At 43.5% G+C, this 19,516-nt stretch overlaps 2 protein-coding genes across 5 annotated transcripts in view; both read right to left on the bottom strand.

Moving 5' to 3' along the window:
• Nucleotides 1-1,685, bottom strand: part of ZFAND4 (zinc finger AN1-type containing 4) — a 69,489-nt gene extending 67,804 nt beyond the window's left edge. For all 4 annotated transcript variants that reach the window (XR_006355067.1, XR_006355068.1, XM_043989804.1 and 1 more), the window contains exon 1: nucleotides 1,464-1,685. The gene's annotated coding sequence lies outside the window, so the exon portion shown is untranslated. The remainder of the gene's footprint in view (nucleotides 1-1,463) is intronic.
• Nucleotides 1,686-7,677: 5,992 nt separating this feature from the next.
• The window catches only part of WASHC2C (WASH complex subunit 2C), a 51,826-nt gene continuing 39,987 nt past the window's right edge, over nucleotides 7,678-19,516 (bottom strand). Inside the window, 9 exon segments of the mRNA XM_043982725.1 lie at nucleotides 7,678-8,926; nucleotides 8,929-9,006; nucleotides 9,743-9,923; nucleotides 11,848-12,465; nucleotides 14,398-14,598; nucleotides 14,936-14,998; nucleotides 16,252-16,380; nucleotides 17,014-17,112; nucleotides 17,215-17,331. Coding sequence (XP_043838660.1) covers nucleotides 8,781-8,926; nucleotides 8,929-9,006; nucleotides 9,743-9,923; nucleotides 11,848-12,465; nucleotides 14,398-14,598; nucleotides 14,936-14,998; nucleotides 16,252-16,380; nucleotides 17,014-17,112; nucleotides 17,215-17,331 — 1,632 coding nt within the window. The 3' untranslated portion in view covers nucleotides 7,678-8,780.

Here is a 19,516-nt window from a genome sequence, read left to right as displayed (position 1 = left end):
CAGTGGGGAGTGATTTTGGTGTCCCAAGCCTTGGATGCACTCTTTCCCCCTCCCATGTTCTGCCCCTTCCTGGTATCTCCCTCCAGGGGGGGATTTGTCCCTTTGTCCTGCTATTATATGTGTCAACTTCTGTAAAACCTTCAAGCCCATTGGGTTCCCATGCAGGTTCATTTCTCTTGTAATTAACCTTGTTTTCATGTAAATATCAGACGCAGTGATTGCCTGTTGACACTCTTTGAGGCTTCAGTTTCCTCCTGTAAAGGAGTTGAACTAGATCCTCTCTGGGGTCCTTTCCAGCTCTCAATTACTCCACAAACCCTTATTAGGCGCCTACGACATGCAAGGTTGAGAAGCATTAGGATGCACCAACTAGCGCTGGAGTTCAGCTTCTGACACCCCTGGCTCCCTGTGCCCGCCTGCACGGATCTTAATCTCTCTAGAAGCCCCTCAGACGCCCCTCAGGCTGTAAACGGCAGGTCAACCACCGACTGACCAGCCTGTGGGGGGGTCGTCTCCACACTTCACAGCCGGTGCTGCACACACAGGTGGGGAGCAGAGCGCAATGCCTGATCACTGCAGGGCACAGGTGGTAGAGCGCGGGCCGGCGAGAGCCTCTGCCCGCAGGAGGCTTGCCCAAGAGAAGGGGATGGGGGAAGCAGATACAAGGGGAGGGGCCGAGAAGGGCTCCAGGGAAATATCAAATCCCTGGTTTCCAAGGAAAGGGTTAGGAACATAAGAGCAGAAGTGCCCGAGGGCAGGAAGCCCCACGAAGTGGGAAGAGCCCCGGTTCCGGGGTGGGGGGCCGGTCCCCGGCAGAAGCTCGGACCGTGCAGGCGCCCCTGCCCTTACATGGACGGCGGGGTGGGGGCTGCGGCACCAACGTCCCGGGAAATGGGAGGTGGTCCGCGCCCCGAGGGGAGGAGACCTGGGTTTACTCTTCAGGCCTGCGGGGACTCGGACAAGGGGCAGGGACGCGGTCAGACGGGCTCCGGGGGAGGAGGGGTCCCGTGCTGGGAAAGCAACTGCCAGGAGCGCGGGGTCTCAGTTTCCCCATCATAACCGTAAGACGATGACCGCAGGTCTCGCCATCTCGGAGTCTTTATAATCAGCCCCGTGGGGAGGTCGGCGGCCGGCTAGACGCTCGGGGCAGGGATGCCGGACTTGGAGCCAACACCCGAGCTCACACACCGGCTCGCACGGTCTCAGTTGGCCAGGCGGTAGAATGGGGCGGGGCTCGAGGACCCGGAGGGGGCGGCTCCCTCTCTCCTGGGCCGAAGGCGAGGAGCACGGAGGGAGGGCTAAGGGGCGGGGCTTGGGCCGCGCGTGCGCGGCGGGGGCCGGCGGCGGCAGGAGGTGGGCGTGCTCCTTCGATCGCCGCGGGCCGGGCCGAGGGGCGGGGGCGGGGCGCCCCGGAGAGGACGGAGCCGAACCAGGGCGGAGGGGTAAGGGGGAGGGGCGCTCACCTGCGCAGACCCGCCGCGGCGCCCAGGACTCGTCTCCTCCTCAGAAGGGAGAGGCGGCGAGACAGCCTGGGGCCACCTGCTCCCCGGGTTTAGTCGCCGGCCCCATCCAGCCCGGCCCCCCGGCGGAGGCAGCCCCTCGGACACTCAGCTCTCGGTTTCGCTCCCGGAGCGGAGCCGGAGGGGGGACCGGCTAGGCCAACTCTCCAGCCCACTCCCCGCTCCCACCTACCCCCTTTGTGACATCCTTTACCAATCGCGGGCTCGCGCTCACCCAATTGTCCAATCAGCACCGGGCTGGGGAGGGGCTTCGGTGATCAGCGCGGGCGGTTGCTCGAGGGGCGGAGCCCCTATTCTACCTCGGAGGCTGTTGTCAGTTACGAGAGGCCCGGATGTTGACCCTTCATTGCTAACAACAGAGGGCACCTGACCGGGCGTCGCTCGCTCTGAGGTCAAAGGCCATGGGGGTTGAAGGCCCATGTTGGTGGGTCTGGGCCTTATGGCTTCGCTTCTGGTCGGAGCCGATTCCTTTTATCGTGGATGATTTCGGCTGGTACCCGGACCCCCTCCTCTCCTCGTGGACTCCTCGCTTTCCCGAGCTGGGGAGACAGAGGGGGCCGAAGCAGTGGCTGGAAAAGGATGTTATGGTGGGGGAGGCTTCCAGGAGGGCTTCCGGGAGGAATCAGCGGCAAAAGAAATAATCTTTGGCCTTGGGGGTGCAGTTACTTTATACTCCACATTGAGGAGCTCCTTTTTGTAATATTCACTTGTTAGATTTTGAGTTTCAAATACCCTCTTTCATCAAGTCCATTCCCCAGGCATTGAAAAGGGAAGCAATGTCAGCCCCCTGACGCAGGTGAAGTTGTGCAAACCTAGTTCTGTACTGGGCCTGTTGGCGTTCGAGGGCCCCGTGCTTTACAAATGCCAATTCATTTGTTCTGCCACAACCCAGAGGCGTTGATGATGTTGATCCCCATGTTACAAAGGAGGAAACTGAGGCGGAGTGTGATTTGTTCAGGGTAACAGGACACGTACAATTAGATCTCAGGTCGTCTTTTTTTTTTCTTAGTGAGGCAATTGGGGTTAAGTGACTTGCCCAGGGTCACACAGCTAGTAAGTGTTAAGTGTCTGAGGCTGGATTTGAACTCAGGTCCTCTTGACTCCAGGGCCGGTGCTCTATCCACTGCGTCATCTAGCTCCCCCAGGTCGTCTTCTTTTTGAAAGAAATTAATTTATTTAAGTTTTCAACATTTATTTTTGTAAGATTGTGAGTTCCAAATTTTTCTCCCTCCCTCCCTTCCCCTCCCCTTTCCCTGAGATGGTAAGCAATGGGATATTGGTTATACAGTAAACTCATGTTAAAAATATTTCCACATTAGTCATGTTGTAAAAGAAAAATCAGAACCAACCTGGAAAAGCAGGAGAAAAAACAAACAAAAGTGGAAACAGTATGGTTCAATCTGCATCTAGATTCCCCAGTTCTTTTTTCTAGATGTGGAAAACGGTTTCCATTATGAGTCCTTTGGAGTCCCTTGGATCGTTGTATTGCTGAGAAAAGACAAGTCTATCACAGGAGATCATCACACAATGTAGCTGTTACGATGTACCATGTTCTCCTGGTTCTGTTCACATCACTGAGTATCAAGGTCTTTTGCAGGTTTTTCTGAAATCTGCCTGCTCATCATTTCTTATAGCATTCCATTACATTCATATACCACAACTTGTTCAGCCATTGCCCAATTGATAGGCATCCCTTTAATTTCCAATTCTTTGCCACCTTTTCCCTTTTTCATGATCTCTTTTGGATACATACCTAGTAGTGGGTATGCATAGTTTTATAGCCCTTTGGGCATAGTTCCAAATTGCTCTCCAGAATGGTCAGATCAGTTCACAACTCCACCAATAATGCATTAGTATTCCAATTTTCCCACATCTTCTCCAACATTAATCATTTTCCTTTTCTGTCATATTAGCCAATCTGATAGGTGTAAGGTGGTACCTCAGAGTTGTTTTTATTTGCATTTCTCTAACAGTAATTTAGAGCATTCTTTCATATGACTTTAGCTTTAATTTCTTCATCTGAAAACTGCCTGTTCATATCCTTTAACTATTTAGCAATTGGGGAATGACTTGTTTTCTTATAAATTTGATTCAGGTCTCTATATATTTGAGAAATGAGGCCTTTATCAGAAACGCTGACTGTAAAAATTGTTTCCCAGCTTTCTTCTTTTCCAATTTGGTTTCAGTGCTTTTGTTTGTGCAAAAACTTCTTAATTTAATGTAATCAAAATTATCCATTTTGCATTTCATAATGTTCTCTATCTCTTCTTTGGTCATAAATTCTTCCCTTCTCCATTGATCCTCTGAGAGGTAAACTATTGGTTGCTCTCCTATTATGGTACCACCCTTTTGTGTTTAAATCACGTACCCATTTTGACCTTATTTTGATATATAGTGTGAGATGTTGGTCTATGCCTAGTTTCTGCCATATTATTTTCCAGTTTTCCTAGCAATTTTTGTCAAATAATGAGTTCTTATCCCAGAACCTGGAGTCTTTGGGTTTATCAAACAGTAGATTACTATAGTCATTTACTACTGTGTTTTGTGTACCTAACCTTTTTCACTGATCTACCACTCTATTTTTAGCCAGTACCAGATAGTTTTGATGATTGTTGCTTTATAATATAGTTTTAGATTCTGGTACAGCTATGTCACCTTCTTCTGTATTCCCTTGATATTCTTGACTTTTTGTTTTTCCAGATGAATTTTGTTATTTTTTTCTAGCTCTTTAAAATGAGTTTTTGGTAGTTTGATCTGGCACTGAATAAGTGAATTAATTTAAGTAGAATTGTCATTTTTATTATTTAAGCTCAGCCTACCCATGAGCAATTGATATTTTTCCAGTTGTTTAGATATGACTTTGTGTGAAAAGTATTTTGTAATTGTGTTCATATGATTTCTGGGTTTGTCTTGGTAGATTTCCAAATATTTTATATCATCTCTAGTTATTTCTCTATCTCTTGTTGCCACGCTTTATTAGAAATATATAGAAATGGTGATCATTTATGTGGATTTATTTTATATGCAATCTCATGTCTTCTTGACTCCAAGTCCAGGGGTCTAAAGCATTGGCCACCTAGCTGTCCCTTTCAGTTTTAGACCCAAGAAATCTGTACCTCACTTATCCCAAGGAGGGGGAAAAACACTTCTAAGGACTTGAAACAACAGGACACACTGATGCTGTAATGCTGCAAGAAATGACTTATAGGAAACCACAAAGAAAACCTTCAATATACTATCAAAACAAACAAAAAACCGTTCTTGGTCAAAACAAGTCCAAAAAGCTGTGCCAATTTTTTTTTTTAGCATTTCATAGCAAGATGATATAGAATCATCTCTCTTCTGCTTGAAAAAAGTAACTAAAACAATGAAAATTCTCTAATATACAGGCTAGATCAGTATAAATTGGCTCTTCTACCTCATAGGGCAAACATTTAAAAAATGAATAATAAAAACTCTTTGGTGCCACTTAAATAGAAAAGTTGATCAATGGATCAGATATGTAAACAAGACCCAGAATTGAACAGAGTAAGCCTGGGGTTGATGATAAATCCTAAACAAACTTATGGGATAAGAATTCTTTATTTGACAAAAAGTACTAGAGAAGACTGGAAACAACATTGCCAGAAATTAGGTTAAACCCCAAATCTTGAAGGTAATTCCACCTTTGTAGAAAGGGTCACAATTTTTTCTTTTTAATGGGAAAATAGGCAATACCTTGTACCATTATGACTAGGCAAGGGAATTCTTTAAAGGAGATAGAAGTGATTGTAAATGTAAAAACAGATTAGTTACATTATATATATATGTGTGTGTGTATATATACATACACACATATATATATGTATATGTATATATATATATATTTTTGGTGGGGCAGTGAGGGTTAAGTGACTTGCCCAGGGTCACATAGCTAGTAAGTGTCAAGTGTCTGAGGCCAGATTTGAACTCAGATCCTCCTGATCCAGGGCCAGTGCTTTATCCACTGCACCACCTAGCTGCCTCCAGTTACATATTTTTTTAGAAGCTTTTAAATATAATAAAAAACATAAATATAGTTGAAATATGAACAAAAGCTATTCAGGAGGGGATTAGACTAAAGGAAAGGCCCCAAGAGTCCCTTCTATCTCAATGTCTGTGGGCCTATGATTTAGAAACAAGTCTCTGTAGCACATCTTTGATAAAGTTCTGATATCTAAGTTCCTTGTCTGATTTTGGTCCACCACATGTGCTAATTTAGTCAGTTGGTAACATTAAGTGCCTACTCTGTGTCAGGCACTGGGCTAAGTGCTTTAGCACTTGAGCACCTTAGAGATTGCTTCAAGGTGGCCAAGAAAGGCACTGAAGGATCATTTGTGGGTTACCAAGCAACCCTTACTACCGAGCAGAAAGAGCTGATGACTCAGATCTTTAAATGGGAATGATTTGCTCTCCCTTCTCAGAGGGCATACCTTTTCTGTGGAGGGATTGGTGTGGGCACTAGTCACCCCTTGCCTCTTACTCTGGCCATAATGGTCGGCATTCCCCACACGGCAGCTAGGGTAAGGAGAGAGTATGAGCAGTGCAATGCAGCTGCTGAGGAGGCTAATAACTATTAGGTCAAACCAATAAAGGTCTTCTGTACTTATAATGGAATGACAAGTTCTAAAGCATTGGTCAGGAGGGCTGTGGTTAATTCTAAGGGCCACAGTTTAAGGACATTGAAAGATCAGAATCATTCCAAAAGATGGTCCTTCATTCTTGAAGAGGACCATGACATTAGGAGGTGATGCCATGATTTGCACTGAATTGGATTTAAGTGAGGGAGGGCTGTGCAAGGTCACCAACCTCACTCTTTCCTCCATAGCCATCTGGGTTAAGTGGCAAGATATACATCAGGATGATTGGAGATGGCCCTGGATGTTTTAAGGCAATTGGGGTTAAGTGACTTGCCCAGGGTCACACATCTAGTAAGTGTGTGAAGTGAGATTTGAACTCAGGTCCTTGACTCCAGGGCCAGTGCTCTATCTACTGAGCCACCTAGCTGTCCCCCAAAGGGATGGTAATCAGGCAGGTAACAGGTTTGGAAACCCTGTAATATGAAATACAATTCAAGAAATGAGGGATATTTATTCTTGAGCAGGAACACAATGTAGCCTTCAAATAACTGAAGGTTGGCTATGCAGACTTTCTCTGTTTCACTCCTGAGGGCAGAACTAGGGCTAACAGTTGGAAGTTATAGGTAGTCCAATTTGAGATCAACGTAAAGGTTCTGAAACTGTCCAGTAATGAAATAGGCAGTCTCCAAGTTGTGACCTTGTGGCTATGGGAACTGCTGAAGCTGAGCCTTGACTGAGCACTAGTCATAGATGCACTAGAAGGAATTTCTGTGTTATGTCAGAAATTGGCCCCTTTCCTCAAAACCAAGTGAGAAAGTTTACTATTTGGAAAGCCTTTAAGGTCTGCAGGGACAGAACAGTAGTAACACAATGAACAAATAAGGTGGACAGTTGGTGGCACCATAGTGCATAGAGCACTGGGCTTGGAGTCAAGAAGACTCATCTTCTGCACTTCAAATCTGGCCACAGATACTTACTAGCTGTGTGACCATGGGCAGGGCACTTCGCCCTGTTTATCTCAGTTTGCTCATCTGTAAAATGAGCTGGAGTAGGAAATGGTAAACCACTCCAGTATCTTGGCCAAGAAAACCCCCTAAATGGGACCACAAAGATTAAGACACAATTGAACAACAAAAACAAAAAGATGGAAATAAAGAACATTAGTCCTGAATAGAGAAGAAGTAGAAATTTGATTTCTTTAGAACAGGGGTATCAAACTCAAAAAATAGGGGCTTTGGGGAATGGCGGCACTACTAATCTACACATGAAGAGCCTGTAGGCTGCACATTGACTTAATTTTAAAATGTGATATTATGTTTTATTATATATTTTTTATTTTGTTAAATATTCCCAATTACATTTTTTGTTTGTTTTGTGAGGCAATTGGGGTTAAGTGACTTGCCCAGGGTCACACAGCTAGTAAGTATCAAGTGTCTGAGCCCGGATTTGAACTCAGGTCTTCCTGAATCCAGGGCTGATGTTCTATCCACTGTACCACCTAGCTGCCCCCGCCCCCCCAATTACATTTTAATCTTTGCTGGGCTGTCCTCAGGAATGTCGTGGGCCACATGTGACTGGCAGCCTGTGCCTTTGCTTTAGAAGTTATGTTAGCAATAGGGTGTTGGTAGGAAACTGCTAACAAAAGATCAAATTTGGGGAAGCAGCACCAGTTAATGGCATCAGATTATATATTCAGTCTCTCTGTTAGATGATGCTGGAGAGAGGTCATCAGGGAGCCATGCACAAGGTAAGTGGTGCGCTGCCTTCAATCAGGAGTGAAAATGAGTTACATTTAGAGAGCACTTTAAGTGAGAAACACACAACCCTGGGAGGCTATTATTACCTCCAATTTACAGATGAAAAAACTGAGGCTGAAAGGGGGGGTGATTTGGCCAGGGACACAGCCTGCAATGCCTCAGGCTGGATTTCAGCTCAGGGCTTCCTCTCTCCAAGTCCAGCACTTCATCCATGTACCACCTCATTGCCTCAAGTGCTATTTAAAAGCACTTAACTGTACAATACCACAATAAATTAATACTGCTAAAAATAAAGCATTAATTCTTAGTGCTATACTAAGAAAAATTAACTGGTCAATAGTCTGGATTTATTAGGAATGTTCTTGGCCTTTATCAAATTGCTCTACTTTCCAAGTACCTGAAGCAGGATCAGGGTGGCGGTTGAAGGAATGGTTTTTATGCCGTCCTGTACCAAAGCAGGATCCAAAAAGGACTTTTCTCTAAACTCAATGACCCCTTATCATAGTGAACACGAAGGTGGGAGGCAACACTACCAAGTCTCCTCTACTTTTCAGGCTGTATTTCTCAGAGTAGCTCCTGATAAACTCTAACCATGATAAGTTAAATAGATATAGTAACCATGCAAAATACAGTTTATAACAATTTATATTTCACCATTTTAACTATCGGCAATTTTTGTCTTTGTTCAATAAAAGAAACAATGTTCTATATAATAGAGTACATCATTGCATGTATTGCACAAGCTAATTAAAGTTGACTGCACATAACAAAGTATTTTAGAATATCTATTTTTTCCTTATTATTAATTAAGCATGATTAAACCAGTGCAAAAATAATACTGTTTACATTGAACAAGAGAAGAGCCTTTTCCAGGATCTGCTTTTCTTGATATAGTTGGTTAGATTTTAAGGGTATGATAGTAAACCAGAAGAGCTCCAACAACGATGAAATCCCCCCTTTTGCCCATGGGTCTTTAAGCACATGTGTCTTCTACTGGCCCCCAGAGCATTGAGAGGGTCATCAAATGGACTGGATGCCTTGGTTTCTATCTTGTTTCTGGTGCTGACTGAGCGGACTGGCTTTTTGGCTTGGGCATCTTGGTCAGGCCCACTAGATGGAGAAAAATATCATCTTGAATAAAGAAGAAAAAAAAAGATGGTTGTACGTAAGACATATCCTACGCAGGGAATCAAATTGCCTCCCCCCAGGGCCAGGTCCCCTGAAATCAATATGAAATTGGGAAAGAGTTCCAAGCTTAGAGTTCTAGTACTGGTTCTAGTTAGCTATCTGGTTCCTAACTAGCTATGTGATTTCACCCGTCAGGACCCTCTCTGGACCTAGGCTTGGTTATATGGAGGAATGCCAAAACAATTGCTGAAAGGCCAGCTTAACACTCAGCAGCCAAAATGCCTCTTACTGATTAAGAAAAGGTAGGAAGACAAGATGTGGATTACTGCTGGCTCAAAGGACTACCTATGTTTTTGGTCAGAAAACTCATAAGACCTTAACGGACGATTTTCTTCCCAAAACTTCTCCTAGGTCGATCCTCTCCTTCTGCTCCTGTGGCACCCAGATACTTGCTATTTTACAGAAAGCTCTTGATTGATCTGACCACTGTCCATGTAACCCCTTACATAGGCTTCTCTTTTCCGGGCTAATCTTTCAATAGCTTATTAATTTTCCAAACTTCTTATAGACTGTTGTAAAAGGAGAAGGAGAAGCGTAATTACATAATGTGCAGACACAAATGTACTAATAGAACATAAACCATTTGGCCAAAAAGAGGAACAGCAGAACTGAATGAATGGCAAAATTCTCCACATGTTGCATTCAGTGTAATTTGTTACCTACAGAAAACTACACTTACCCATCTCATCATCGAATATCGACTTTGGCTCCACTTTCTTTTTTGACTTCTTCTCTTTGGGTTTTACAGTCAGGTCAGCAAAGATGTCAATGTTATCATCAAAAAGGTTAGATTCCAAGGCTTTTTCCTTCTCTTTTGTTTTAGGTGCTGGTTTAATTGCTTCTGTAGCAAATATGTCATCCTTGCATGCCAACAGAAAAGAAAGCAAAATGCAATTTTAAGTAAAGATGTTTTTCTACTGTTAAGTAAATGCAACAGAAATTTTGACTCTATGGCTGCTCAAATTGTTTGATTATAGCTATCAGACTTATCATGTACATGTTATTATTTAATCTCTGAACTCCTACAGCAGTTGGGTAGATTGGTGAGAAAATCAGAAGGTCATGGAGCTCAATTAAAAGGCTATTACAATAGTCTAGATGGAAAATGATAAGGCCCTTAGCAAAGGTGGGAACATTATCAGTGAAAGGATGGGGAAAGAAGCAAAAAGTGCCATGGAGATAAGATCAGCAGCACCACAAATGCTTAGATGTGGGAGCTGAGGGAAAAGAAACAGTCCAGGATGATTATGGGATTACAAATGTGGGTCTCTGAGAGGATGACGTGCCCTCCAAAGAGGTCTGATGAAGAACATATTGAGCTCAACTGGGACACAGGGAATCTAAGATGCCTATTGGACATTCAGGTTCTTATCCTTCAACCCCAATTAAAAATCATTTTCTTCACGTGAAGTAATACTTGGGCTCCCAGTTGGTAATACTCTTTCTCCTTAGATGACACAGAGCACTTTACCTGTCATATGTTGTTTTACATTTTAGCTTGTGGCTCTCATATCTTCCTACTTACTAACACTTCCACCCTACAGAAAAAATGATGCAATCTTTGTCTTCAAAATCTGAAATTCCACTGGGAAAACTGAAAGGTGTAGCTTGCCTTTTATGAATTTTCTATCTCTTGTGACAGTCCAAGTTTTGGGTAACCATATTATCAATTTATCAATTTCAGGGTTTTTGTTTTTGTTTTTGTTTTTTGTTTTGGCAATTGGGGTTAAGTGACTTGCCCAGGATCACACAGCTTGTAATTGTTAAGTGTCTGAGGCCGGATTTGAACTCGGGTGCTCCTGAATGCAGGGCCAGTGCTCTATCCACTGTGCCACCTAGCTGCCCCAATTTATTAATTTCTATCAGTAAGGGATTGACCAAGCATCTCCTTAATTTCTTGTGTTCCCCAGATAGCAAATGTGGTCCCCCAGAGCTAGAGGGAGAGAGCGAGAGAGAGCGAGCGAGAGAGCGAGACAGAGAGAGCGAGCGAGAGAGAGAGCCAGAGAGAGAGAGAGAGAGAGAGAGAGAGAGAGAGAGCCAGAGAGAGAGAGAGAGAGAGAGAGAGAGAGAGAGAGAGAGAGAGAGCCAGAGAGAGAGAGAGAGAGAGAGAGAGCCAGAGAGTGAAAGCACATGGCTACCTATCTAGGTTTTTAATCCCTTTTGATAAGAGGCCGGTCATTTGACTTAGATAAGATAGGATTTCTCAAAGAGAGTTGAGAGCTGGCCTTCTGAGTGGAGGACAAGGGAGAACTAAGAAAGATCTTGGGTCCCCTAAGATACTGATTAATAATTATTTCTCACTCCCCTGCACCTAGTGCAGTGATTTATATGCAGTAGAGGCTGAAAAATGTTTTCCTAAGTAGGAGGGTCTTGACTTCATTGTAGTTGTGAAAGTAGAAAAGTGGGTTTTTCAGCTAAATTGGATATACTTTGGGAAAATCAAAGCTTCTCTAGGATCCACAGATCAAAATTTGGGCAGCAAGGTCATAATGTGAAGGCACTGCAGGAGCCAGCCACAACACTGTTTTAAGGGTAATCTAAAAATCAAGATGTATTGCGTTTTTTAATGGCCAAACCAAGGTTGATGTTAACTCTTAAAGAACAGGACTCGCCTATGGTATTGTGAGTAAATTTCAAGGATGTGGAAATAAAATCACGGGCCAATCAATAACCTACTCTGTGCAAGTTGATGTTAGCTACCCATAAAAAAAGTAGTAAGACCCAAATAAATGAATGGGTTCTTTCTCTATCAACAGCGTACCAACTTAGACATCGCCTACTTACCTCAAAAATGTCTTGGCTTCTTGAAACAACATCTTGCTGCCAGAGAGGCTCTGATGTCTTTTTCTTGGCTTTCTGGTTGGCGAAGAGATCATCTTCGTCCTCTAGGAGAGGAGCAGTATTTTTTTTCTTCAATGGTTTCTGCTTTACAGATTGAAACAGACCCTCCTCAATCTCTGACTTGTCCAGCACAGGCAGCAAAGATGGCTTTTCTTCTCTGCCCCTGGGCTGGGTGGCTGAATCCTGGGAGGTCTTCTCCTTGTCCTTTGCTCTCTTTGTTGTTGACTTTGGCCCAGAAACCTTTGCAGAGAAGTCACTGGGATCGGAAAGGCTGTCCTCGGTAGCCAGGTCCACAGATCTAGCCAAAGGTTGTCTGTCCCCTCTGGGCCCTAGGGCACCTTCCAAAAAGGGGGAAGGAGCCACCACAGCCTTTTCGAAACTTTTATTCTTGTCTGCTTCTTTGCTATGCTGCTGTTTGACAGGTGGGGAGATGACAGGCTCCCATGCCAACTGAGGCCCCTCAGCATCATTGACATCCTCAGCCTCGCTGGATTCCTGGGCAGCCAGCCTCCGGGCAGATCGTGTTTGAGGCCTTCGTTTTCCTTTCATGTTGATCCGGCTCTGCAGTGACAAAGAGATGTTCTCAGACCACAACCTCAGACTTTCTCCAGGCAGATCATGCTCCTTTTATACCAGAGGCTTTTTAACCTTTTTTTTTTGTGGCATGGACCTCCTTTGGTAGTCTGGGGAAACCTACAGACCTTGCCACAGAATAGTGTTTGTAAATGCATAAAATATAACACACAGGATCACAAAGAAAGCCAATTGTATTGAAATACAGTTGATAAAAAAAAAATATCTGTGTACCACAGATTAAGAGCTTCTACTCTATACAAATATTCTTTTTTGTTTGTTTTTTGGCTTTTTTTTTTTGCAGGGCAATGAGGGTTAAGTGACTTGCCTAGGATCACACAGCTAGTAAGTATCAAGTGTCTGAGGTCAAATTTGAACTCAGGTCTTCCTGAATCTAAGGCCAGTGCTTTATCCACTGCGCCACCTAGCTGACCCTACAAATATTCTTTTAAAGAGGCAAATCAAAGAACCTGGAAGAGGTTATTCTAATCCCTCTCACTCATCTTCAAGTAAAAAAGTATTAAGGATAGCTAGGTGCAGTGAATAGAGTTCCAGGCCTGCAGTCAAGAAGACTCATTTTTCTGAGTTCAAATCTAGCCTCACATTAGTTGGGTGACCTTGGGTAAGTCACTTAGGCCTGTTTGCCTCAGTTTCCTCATCCGGAGAAGGAAATGGCAAACCACTCTGGTTTCTTTGCCAAGAAAACGCCAAAAGGTGTCACAAAGAATCAGATACTACTTGGGGGGGGGGGGGAAGGGGAAGGACTAAACAACAAAAACAGTATTATCTTGCAAGTCACTTGATGCTTCTCCTATCTTAAATATGGTCAAGGAAGGAGTCTTCTCACACTAAATAAGTCAAAATCTTTTCTTTTTCTTTCACATTTTCTAATCCTTTAAAATTCTGACCTCCCACTACATTTTAAACACAGCACTATATACAAGGTGTCCCTTTGACTTCAATTATTAAACAAAAAATACCTTGATTTGACAATTTATGAAACTGTGGGTGATAATAACCATGTGTTCTGTATACCATGTTGGTAATATTAGCCAAATTATATGAGAATTAAAATTTTTTTAAAGAATAAAATTCTCAAATAATTTTACATAGATATACATTAAAAATATGAATAGTTAACCCCCCAGATTTATTACTAGTATCACTTCAAATTATAAAGGAGCCATTATCACATATTTTTTAAAAGAGAAAAAGGTACTGCTTAAAATGAATTAAATTTGGAGGCAGAGGGTACGGAGTTTGTTGTCTTAACCAAGAACTGACTGCTTGTCCACCTCACCCAAAGCGGAAGGTGCCACTGCCAGCCTGCCAGAGAAAGTAAGTGGTGTGGGGCAGTGGAGGGCACCGGGGGATCTGGGGCCTCTTTCAGGTTCTGCTGGTAAGTAGGCTGTGAGAGGACTGCATGAGATCAAGGTCTCCCAGCCCATAGGCTGCAGACCCCAGGAGCAAAGCAAGGTGACTGCAAGAGACTAGTTACATGACTCACTTTGATACATGGGTAATATCATTTCTGTAGACTGAAAAATGTCTCGTGTACTTCATGACGTGATTAGTAAAAGTCATTTAAAAGTTTTCCTTAAGTCACTGTAGTTTTTTGGCCTCATGTATTTTCGGGAACTACTGCACTGAAAAGTTACCTCTGAGATCCCTGGCAGCTCCATACCTTTATGATTCTATGAAGTAACAAAGAGAAAGGGCCCGTGTTTTCACTTGCTTATTAGCAGGCAGGTGGACTGTGCCCGCAAGGGCTGGAGGGAATGGTCAGACTAGCAAAGACAGGTAATGTTTCTCTAAGGCAAGGCTGATGATGCCCTGGGTAGGTGAATGTCGCTAAGGAGGCTCTTTGGTGCCCAAGGGAGGTTTCAGAAACACCTGCAAAGAGAAGAAAGTGATCGTCACCTTGTTTACGTTATGTAAGGTCTCTGCTCGGGCTGGGTCCTCAAAGCTCACTCCTGTCTCACCGGCAGAGGCCTTCTCCACGGCCCTGACTTCATCAGGCTCAGAAGCAGTAAAGGCAAATGGAGGGATGGCAGCCTTTGCCCCGGAGATTTTGGCAGCTGCCCCGGGCAGCAAGGCTGCTGGATTAATGGCTAAGTCTGCCTGGGGAATAAAAACAAAATCTGCTGTTTCCTTTTAGCTGTATCCAGATCGTGACAGTGCCAGGGGAGATGACAAGTGACTGAACACGTTTAAGGAGAGCAGGGCACTAGACGGGCAAGGAGAAAACAGATGCAAGGGAAGGTTCCACAGCGCCCCCAGATTCAGACAGGGGATATATAGCCGTGCCCACAATCACTGCCGCAGGAAAAAGAGGAAAGGTGAGACAGGCCTAGCATCATGTGGGAAGCAACAATGGGAGGAAATGCCAGGGGAAGAGCTGAAGGAGAGACAAGAGATCCATAGATTAAGGAGGCTTCCAAAGTGTGGCAAGAATTACTTGTAGTTTCCCGATCCGAGAGGAAGGCTCTTTGGTTTTATATGGAGGGAGGCCTGAAGAGTCCTGTGTGAAATGACACTGGATTAAAAACCAGTCAGAATAAACAGGATGGGAAATGTCCTCACACTGCAACCCCGCTAAACATTCCTGTGTGATACACACCGGCCTCTTTCCTTCAAACTAAAACCAGAACTGCTTTTGAGGATATCTTGGGGCTTTCAGAGCCTTCTTCCAGAGGCTTTATTGATCTCTCCTGGCTGGGGGAAAGCACCCTTGTGCACCTCAGAAATGAAGTGGCCCAACGACTGACAGTGTCATCAGGCCATGAAAAGTCAAGCAGGGCTGAACCAAACACACATCTCGTTGGTCTCCTAGGCACGTGTGTCAGCAAGAAGGGAAAGCCAGGGGCATCTCCAGAGAAGGGCCCAGTTCTGGCTCACTTTTCAGGGCATGGGTTCATACTATTAATACAAGGGATCACACATTATTTGGACTGCAGTTAGTGTGTCATGCCCCCGACTGTGGAGCATGACCACAGGCCTGGGGTGGCACAGAAAAGGTCTGGGAATGCTGAACCACAGGCTCTTTGCCTCCATCCTGGAAAAGATGTAATTCCTTCAAAAAATTTGGAAGCCTCTATAACAGGTATTAGTCTGAATGACTACCCAGCTCTTCTGGTCTAAAGATATATCAGAGATCAAGGCCTCCAAAAAGTCAGGGAGGAAAGAGAAAAAGTGAAGTTAAGAATATCCAATGTATTCTTCCTCATTATCAGCTTATTTAGGAGTACTCTTCAAGGAATTGCTAAGTACAGGTCTATACCGGGTTCTTAAATCATTCCCAAGGGTCTTTTATCTAAAGGCCACTACTGGGGCAGGTAGGTGGCAAAGTGCCTAGAGCACTGGGCCTGGAGTCAGGAGGATCTGAGTTCAGATCTAGCCTGAGACACTTATAGCTGTGCCCCAACTCCCTTCAAAAATTAAAAAATAAAGGCAACCATCAATATTTTTGAAATCACCCAAGAAATCTAACAAGTATATTAAGCTGTTCAGCATGCTAGAGAGGTCTGTTAAATTCCAAACAGATAAAACTAGCATTTCTACCTCTAAACTACTATAGTTTCACCAACAAAAGTGAAAAGGAAAGACAATTATCATGGCTTAACATCATTCCTTTTCTTCCTTCCACAATTCAAATATGGGAATTTCCATCAAAGAAATATTGTAGAAGGGTATATTCCTCATTTCCTTGTACATCTGCACACATAGATTTCTAGCTATGCCAATAATAAACTTTAAAAATCTTTTTGTACTAACCTGGGCTGTTTCCAGTTTCCACACATCTGTTTCATGTTTGATATTTGGAGATGATTCGGGGAATTTATGGCTTTCAAGAGAAGGACCAAAATGATCTTTTTTCTCTACTGTTTTCTTTTGGGCTACCTTCTAAGAGAAAAGTAGGATCAAAATTCACAAGTAAGTGTAGAAAACATCTATCCTAAGGAATCGCAACAGAACAAAGGGATCTGGTTTTTAATGTTTTGGGTTTTTTTCTCCTCTTAGGTAAAATAACATTCTGACTTCAGATAAATATTCTCAAATTATTACAAATTTAAAAGACAAATCTGAAGAATTTATATGACTTGTTCTGATATCTCCTTTTTGATCTACAAGATTTAAGAACACACTAGTTCAGCATTTTTGTTAGGACAGGTAAAAAATGGTGCTAAACACCCAGGCCTACATTCAAGGTCTGAACCCTTCTTGTACATGCCTATTTTTATTATTCCATTGAGTTCTTTCATTCTTCAATAAACTATTAAAGGAGCCAAGCAATAATACACTAAACTGAAAATGCCGGATTATCTTGAGATATTGGAGTTTTAAAAAAATTAAGTGCTATTTGGCTAGGGAAAAATAAGGGACTTTAGTGTTCATTTACTAGTCGGCAAGCATTACTCATGTCTTCTGGGGCCTTTTCCCTAAACGCACTGAAAGTTGAAGACCTTAAGCTACCATTTCCTTTCCATGAAGGTTTTTTTCCTACTCCTCAGTCTTTACAATAAAAAAGGCTGGTACCGGAGGCTGTGGTTGAGCAGAAGTGAAGAAATCATCATCTTCTTCATCCCCAAAAAGGGCCTCTTTTTTGGGTGGGGGAGCAGCCCGTTTTTCTGATGACTAAAAGAAAAGGACAAATCCCCTCTGTGAGAAAGCAAAGGCAAGAGGGCTCCTCTGTTGCTGAGGCAAAGATCTCCTCTGACCCAGACATGGAGAACTGACCCTGGTAAAGAGGTCGACGTCAGGATCATTGTCCTGCTGGAGCTTGTGGCTGAAGAGGAGTTCTTCATCCTGAAAGACACCGGTGGTAGTCTTGAAATGGGCACCAGCACTGGAAGGCTAGGAATGAAGAAGGAGAAGGGCAGTCAGCTGAGGACCTTAAAAGCCATTTGCTTCAAGCCACCCAGGAAGTGTGGGATGAGGGGAAGAGCAGGTTTGGACATAAAACTGAATATGCTATCTCAATTAACTGCCTCCTGGGAAATGGACGGCATAAGCAAAAAGATCAGTCAGCTTTAGAAATCACTCAAGAAAGCAGATGCTCCAGCTCAAATCAACATCCCTGCAAAATCGTGGAAGATGTGGTTTCCTGCCCAGCTTCTCAACATAAAACTAAAAAAAAAAAGGCCAGCTCTGGGTGAAAAGGTGTTCGGTCGACACTGACACCTGGCTGGTATCTCTAGACTTCTTCTACCTTCAATACCTGCTATCTCCTATTCTCCAACTCCCTCTCTTCTATCAACAAAGGGAAGGTACCAATTGCAATTGGTGGCTGACAATTACATTTATGTGGGATACAATTTCAGTTAGTGCTACCATAAAGCATAAATTTGCATCCTAAGTTTTTTATTTCTAATTACCATAAGAAAAGCCTTTTCTATTGTTAAAAGAAATCCAACTTCAGGTATGGCCAAATAGTAAGTTAATTGTTGGCTTTTTTATGTTTTGTTTTATGGGGTGACATGACCAAAGAGTTAAGCACCAAGTGGGCTTCCTACTGGTGATGAATTCCATCGTACTTAGGTGGGTTGGTTCTTGGAAAGCACCAAATCAGTGCCAGAACCATTCTTTAAGCCTTTCTTGTATAGCAGAATCCATTACACCCTGTGTAAGGCTCTGTGAACTTTGGGTGATCTTTACATCATCACAAATCAGGAGCAGCATTTTGTGAAGGTGATGCTGTATTGCTGTGAGACACCAAATACCATGGTATCTGAAGAATTAAAGTTGAAAGTTCTCTACGTGCAAAGCCATGTGGTGGATGTGAACAGTCAGTCAGTCAGTCAATATTTATTAAGTGTTTATTCTGTGCTGGGAGCCATGCTAACTTCTGGAATGGCCATAACCCAGTAGCAACCTAAGAAATGAGAAAGGGTTTGACAGAAGTCATCAAGGAGCTGAATCACAAGTAAAAAAGATGGGAGAGCCAACAAGCAGAGAAAAGAAGTATTCTACCGGCAGCCACATAATATTAGGAACACCAGGAAAAGGCCCCTTACATGTTGTGAGGCCTGGAGTAGAGGGCCCACTGGAGGACACAGTGGGGAAGGGAGGGTTAAGGGGCTGAGGGTGACCTGAATGGCTGAAGGAAGCTGTGCCTACATTAGTGAAATCAGTGATGCATTCCAGAGTATATAATATATAAAACTTCATATTTTTGGTTCTGCTCTTTGCCTCTCTCTCCAGTGGAGACAACGGAGAAAACAAATCTGAATTCTTGACCATTTCTAAGCAGGTACAGACAAGGGGCATCTCCAGAGAATAGCCCAGTTCGGGTTCACTTTTCTGGGCATGAGTTCAGACTAAGGCAAAGGATCCTACATTATTCAGACTATAGTTAGTGAGCGTGTTATTCCCCCCCCCCTCCTCCCCCGCCATGGAACATGCCAACCAAGGTGGCACAGAAAGGTCGGGGAATGCTCAATCACAGACTCTGCCTCCATCCTGAAAAAGACGTAATCCCTTCAATAATTTTGGAAGCCTTTATATAATAGGTATTCATTTGAATGACCACCCAGGCATAGCTATTCTGGTCTAAAGGTACGTCAGAGATCAAGGACTCTGAAAAGTCAGGGAGGAAAAGCAAGTACAGTTAAGAAAGGCAGAACCTCAACTATAAAAACCCAATGTATTCTCCTCAGTACTAGGTTAAGTAGGCTTACTCTTTGGGGACTTCCTCTAAATTGAGTAAAGAATACAAGACAGTGATCAACTCCGAGCTGTAGATGTGACAACTAGAAATCAAGCACCGTGTCTATGTACCATATGGCTGTGCTGGTAATTGAATCTGTAGGCACTACCGCAGCCTTATTTCTACAGAGTACCATGGTGAGCTTCTGGTTATTTGCACCGAAGAAAGGGATCACTGAAAATAAAACTGAAAACCACAATGGGCTATGGCCCTCCACTCACTGAGTTCTCACACTCAGGAGGAATAGCAGACAGCTGGAAACAGTTTCTAATACATCAAGATAATATATGTGTTGTTAACTGGGAACTGATTATTTGGACAGTTACCATGGCT

Source organism: Dromiciops gliroides, chromosome 2 (assembly GCF_019393635.1).
Source record: "Dromiciops gliroides isolate mDroGli1 chromosome 2, mDroGli1.pri, whole genome shotgun sequence".
In the NCBI taxonomy this organism is placed as follows: domain Eukaryota; kingdom Metazoa; phylum Chordata; class Mammalia; order Microbiotheria; family Microbiotheriidae; genus Dromiciops; species Dromiciops gliroides.
Note: the sequence above shows the minus strand (reverse complement) of the source record. Positions and strands in the feature narration are given on the sequence as shown.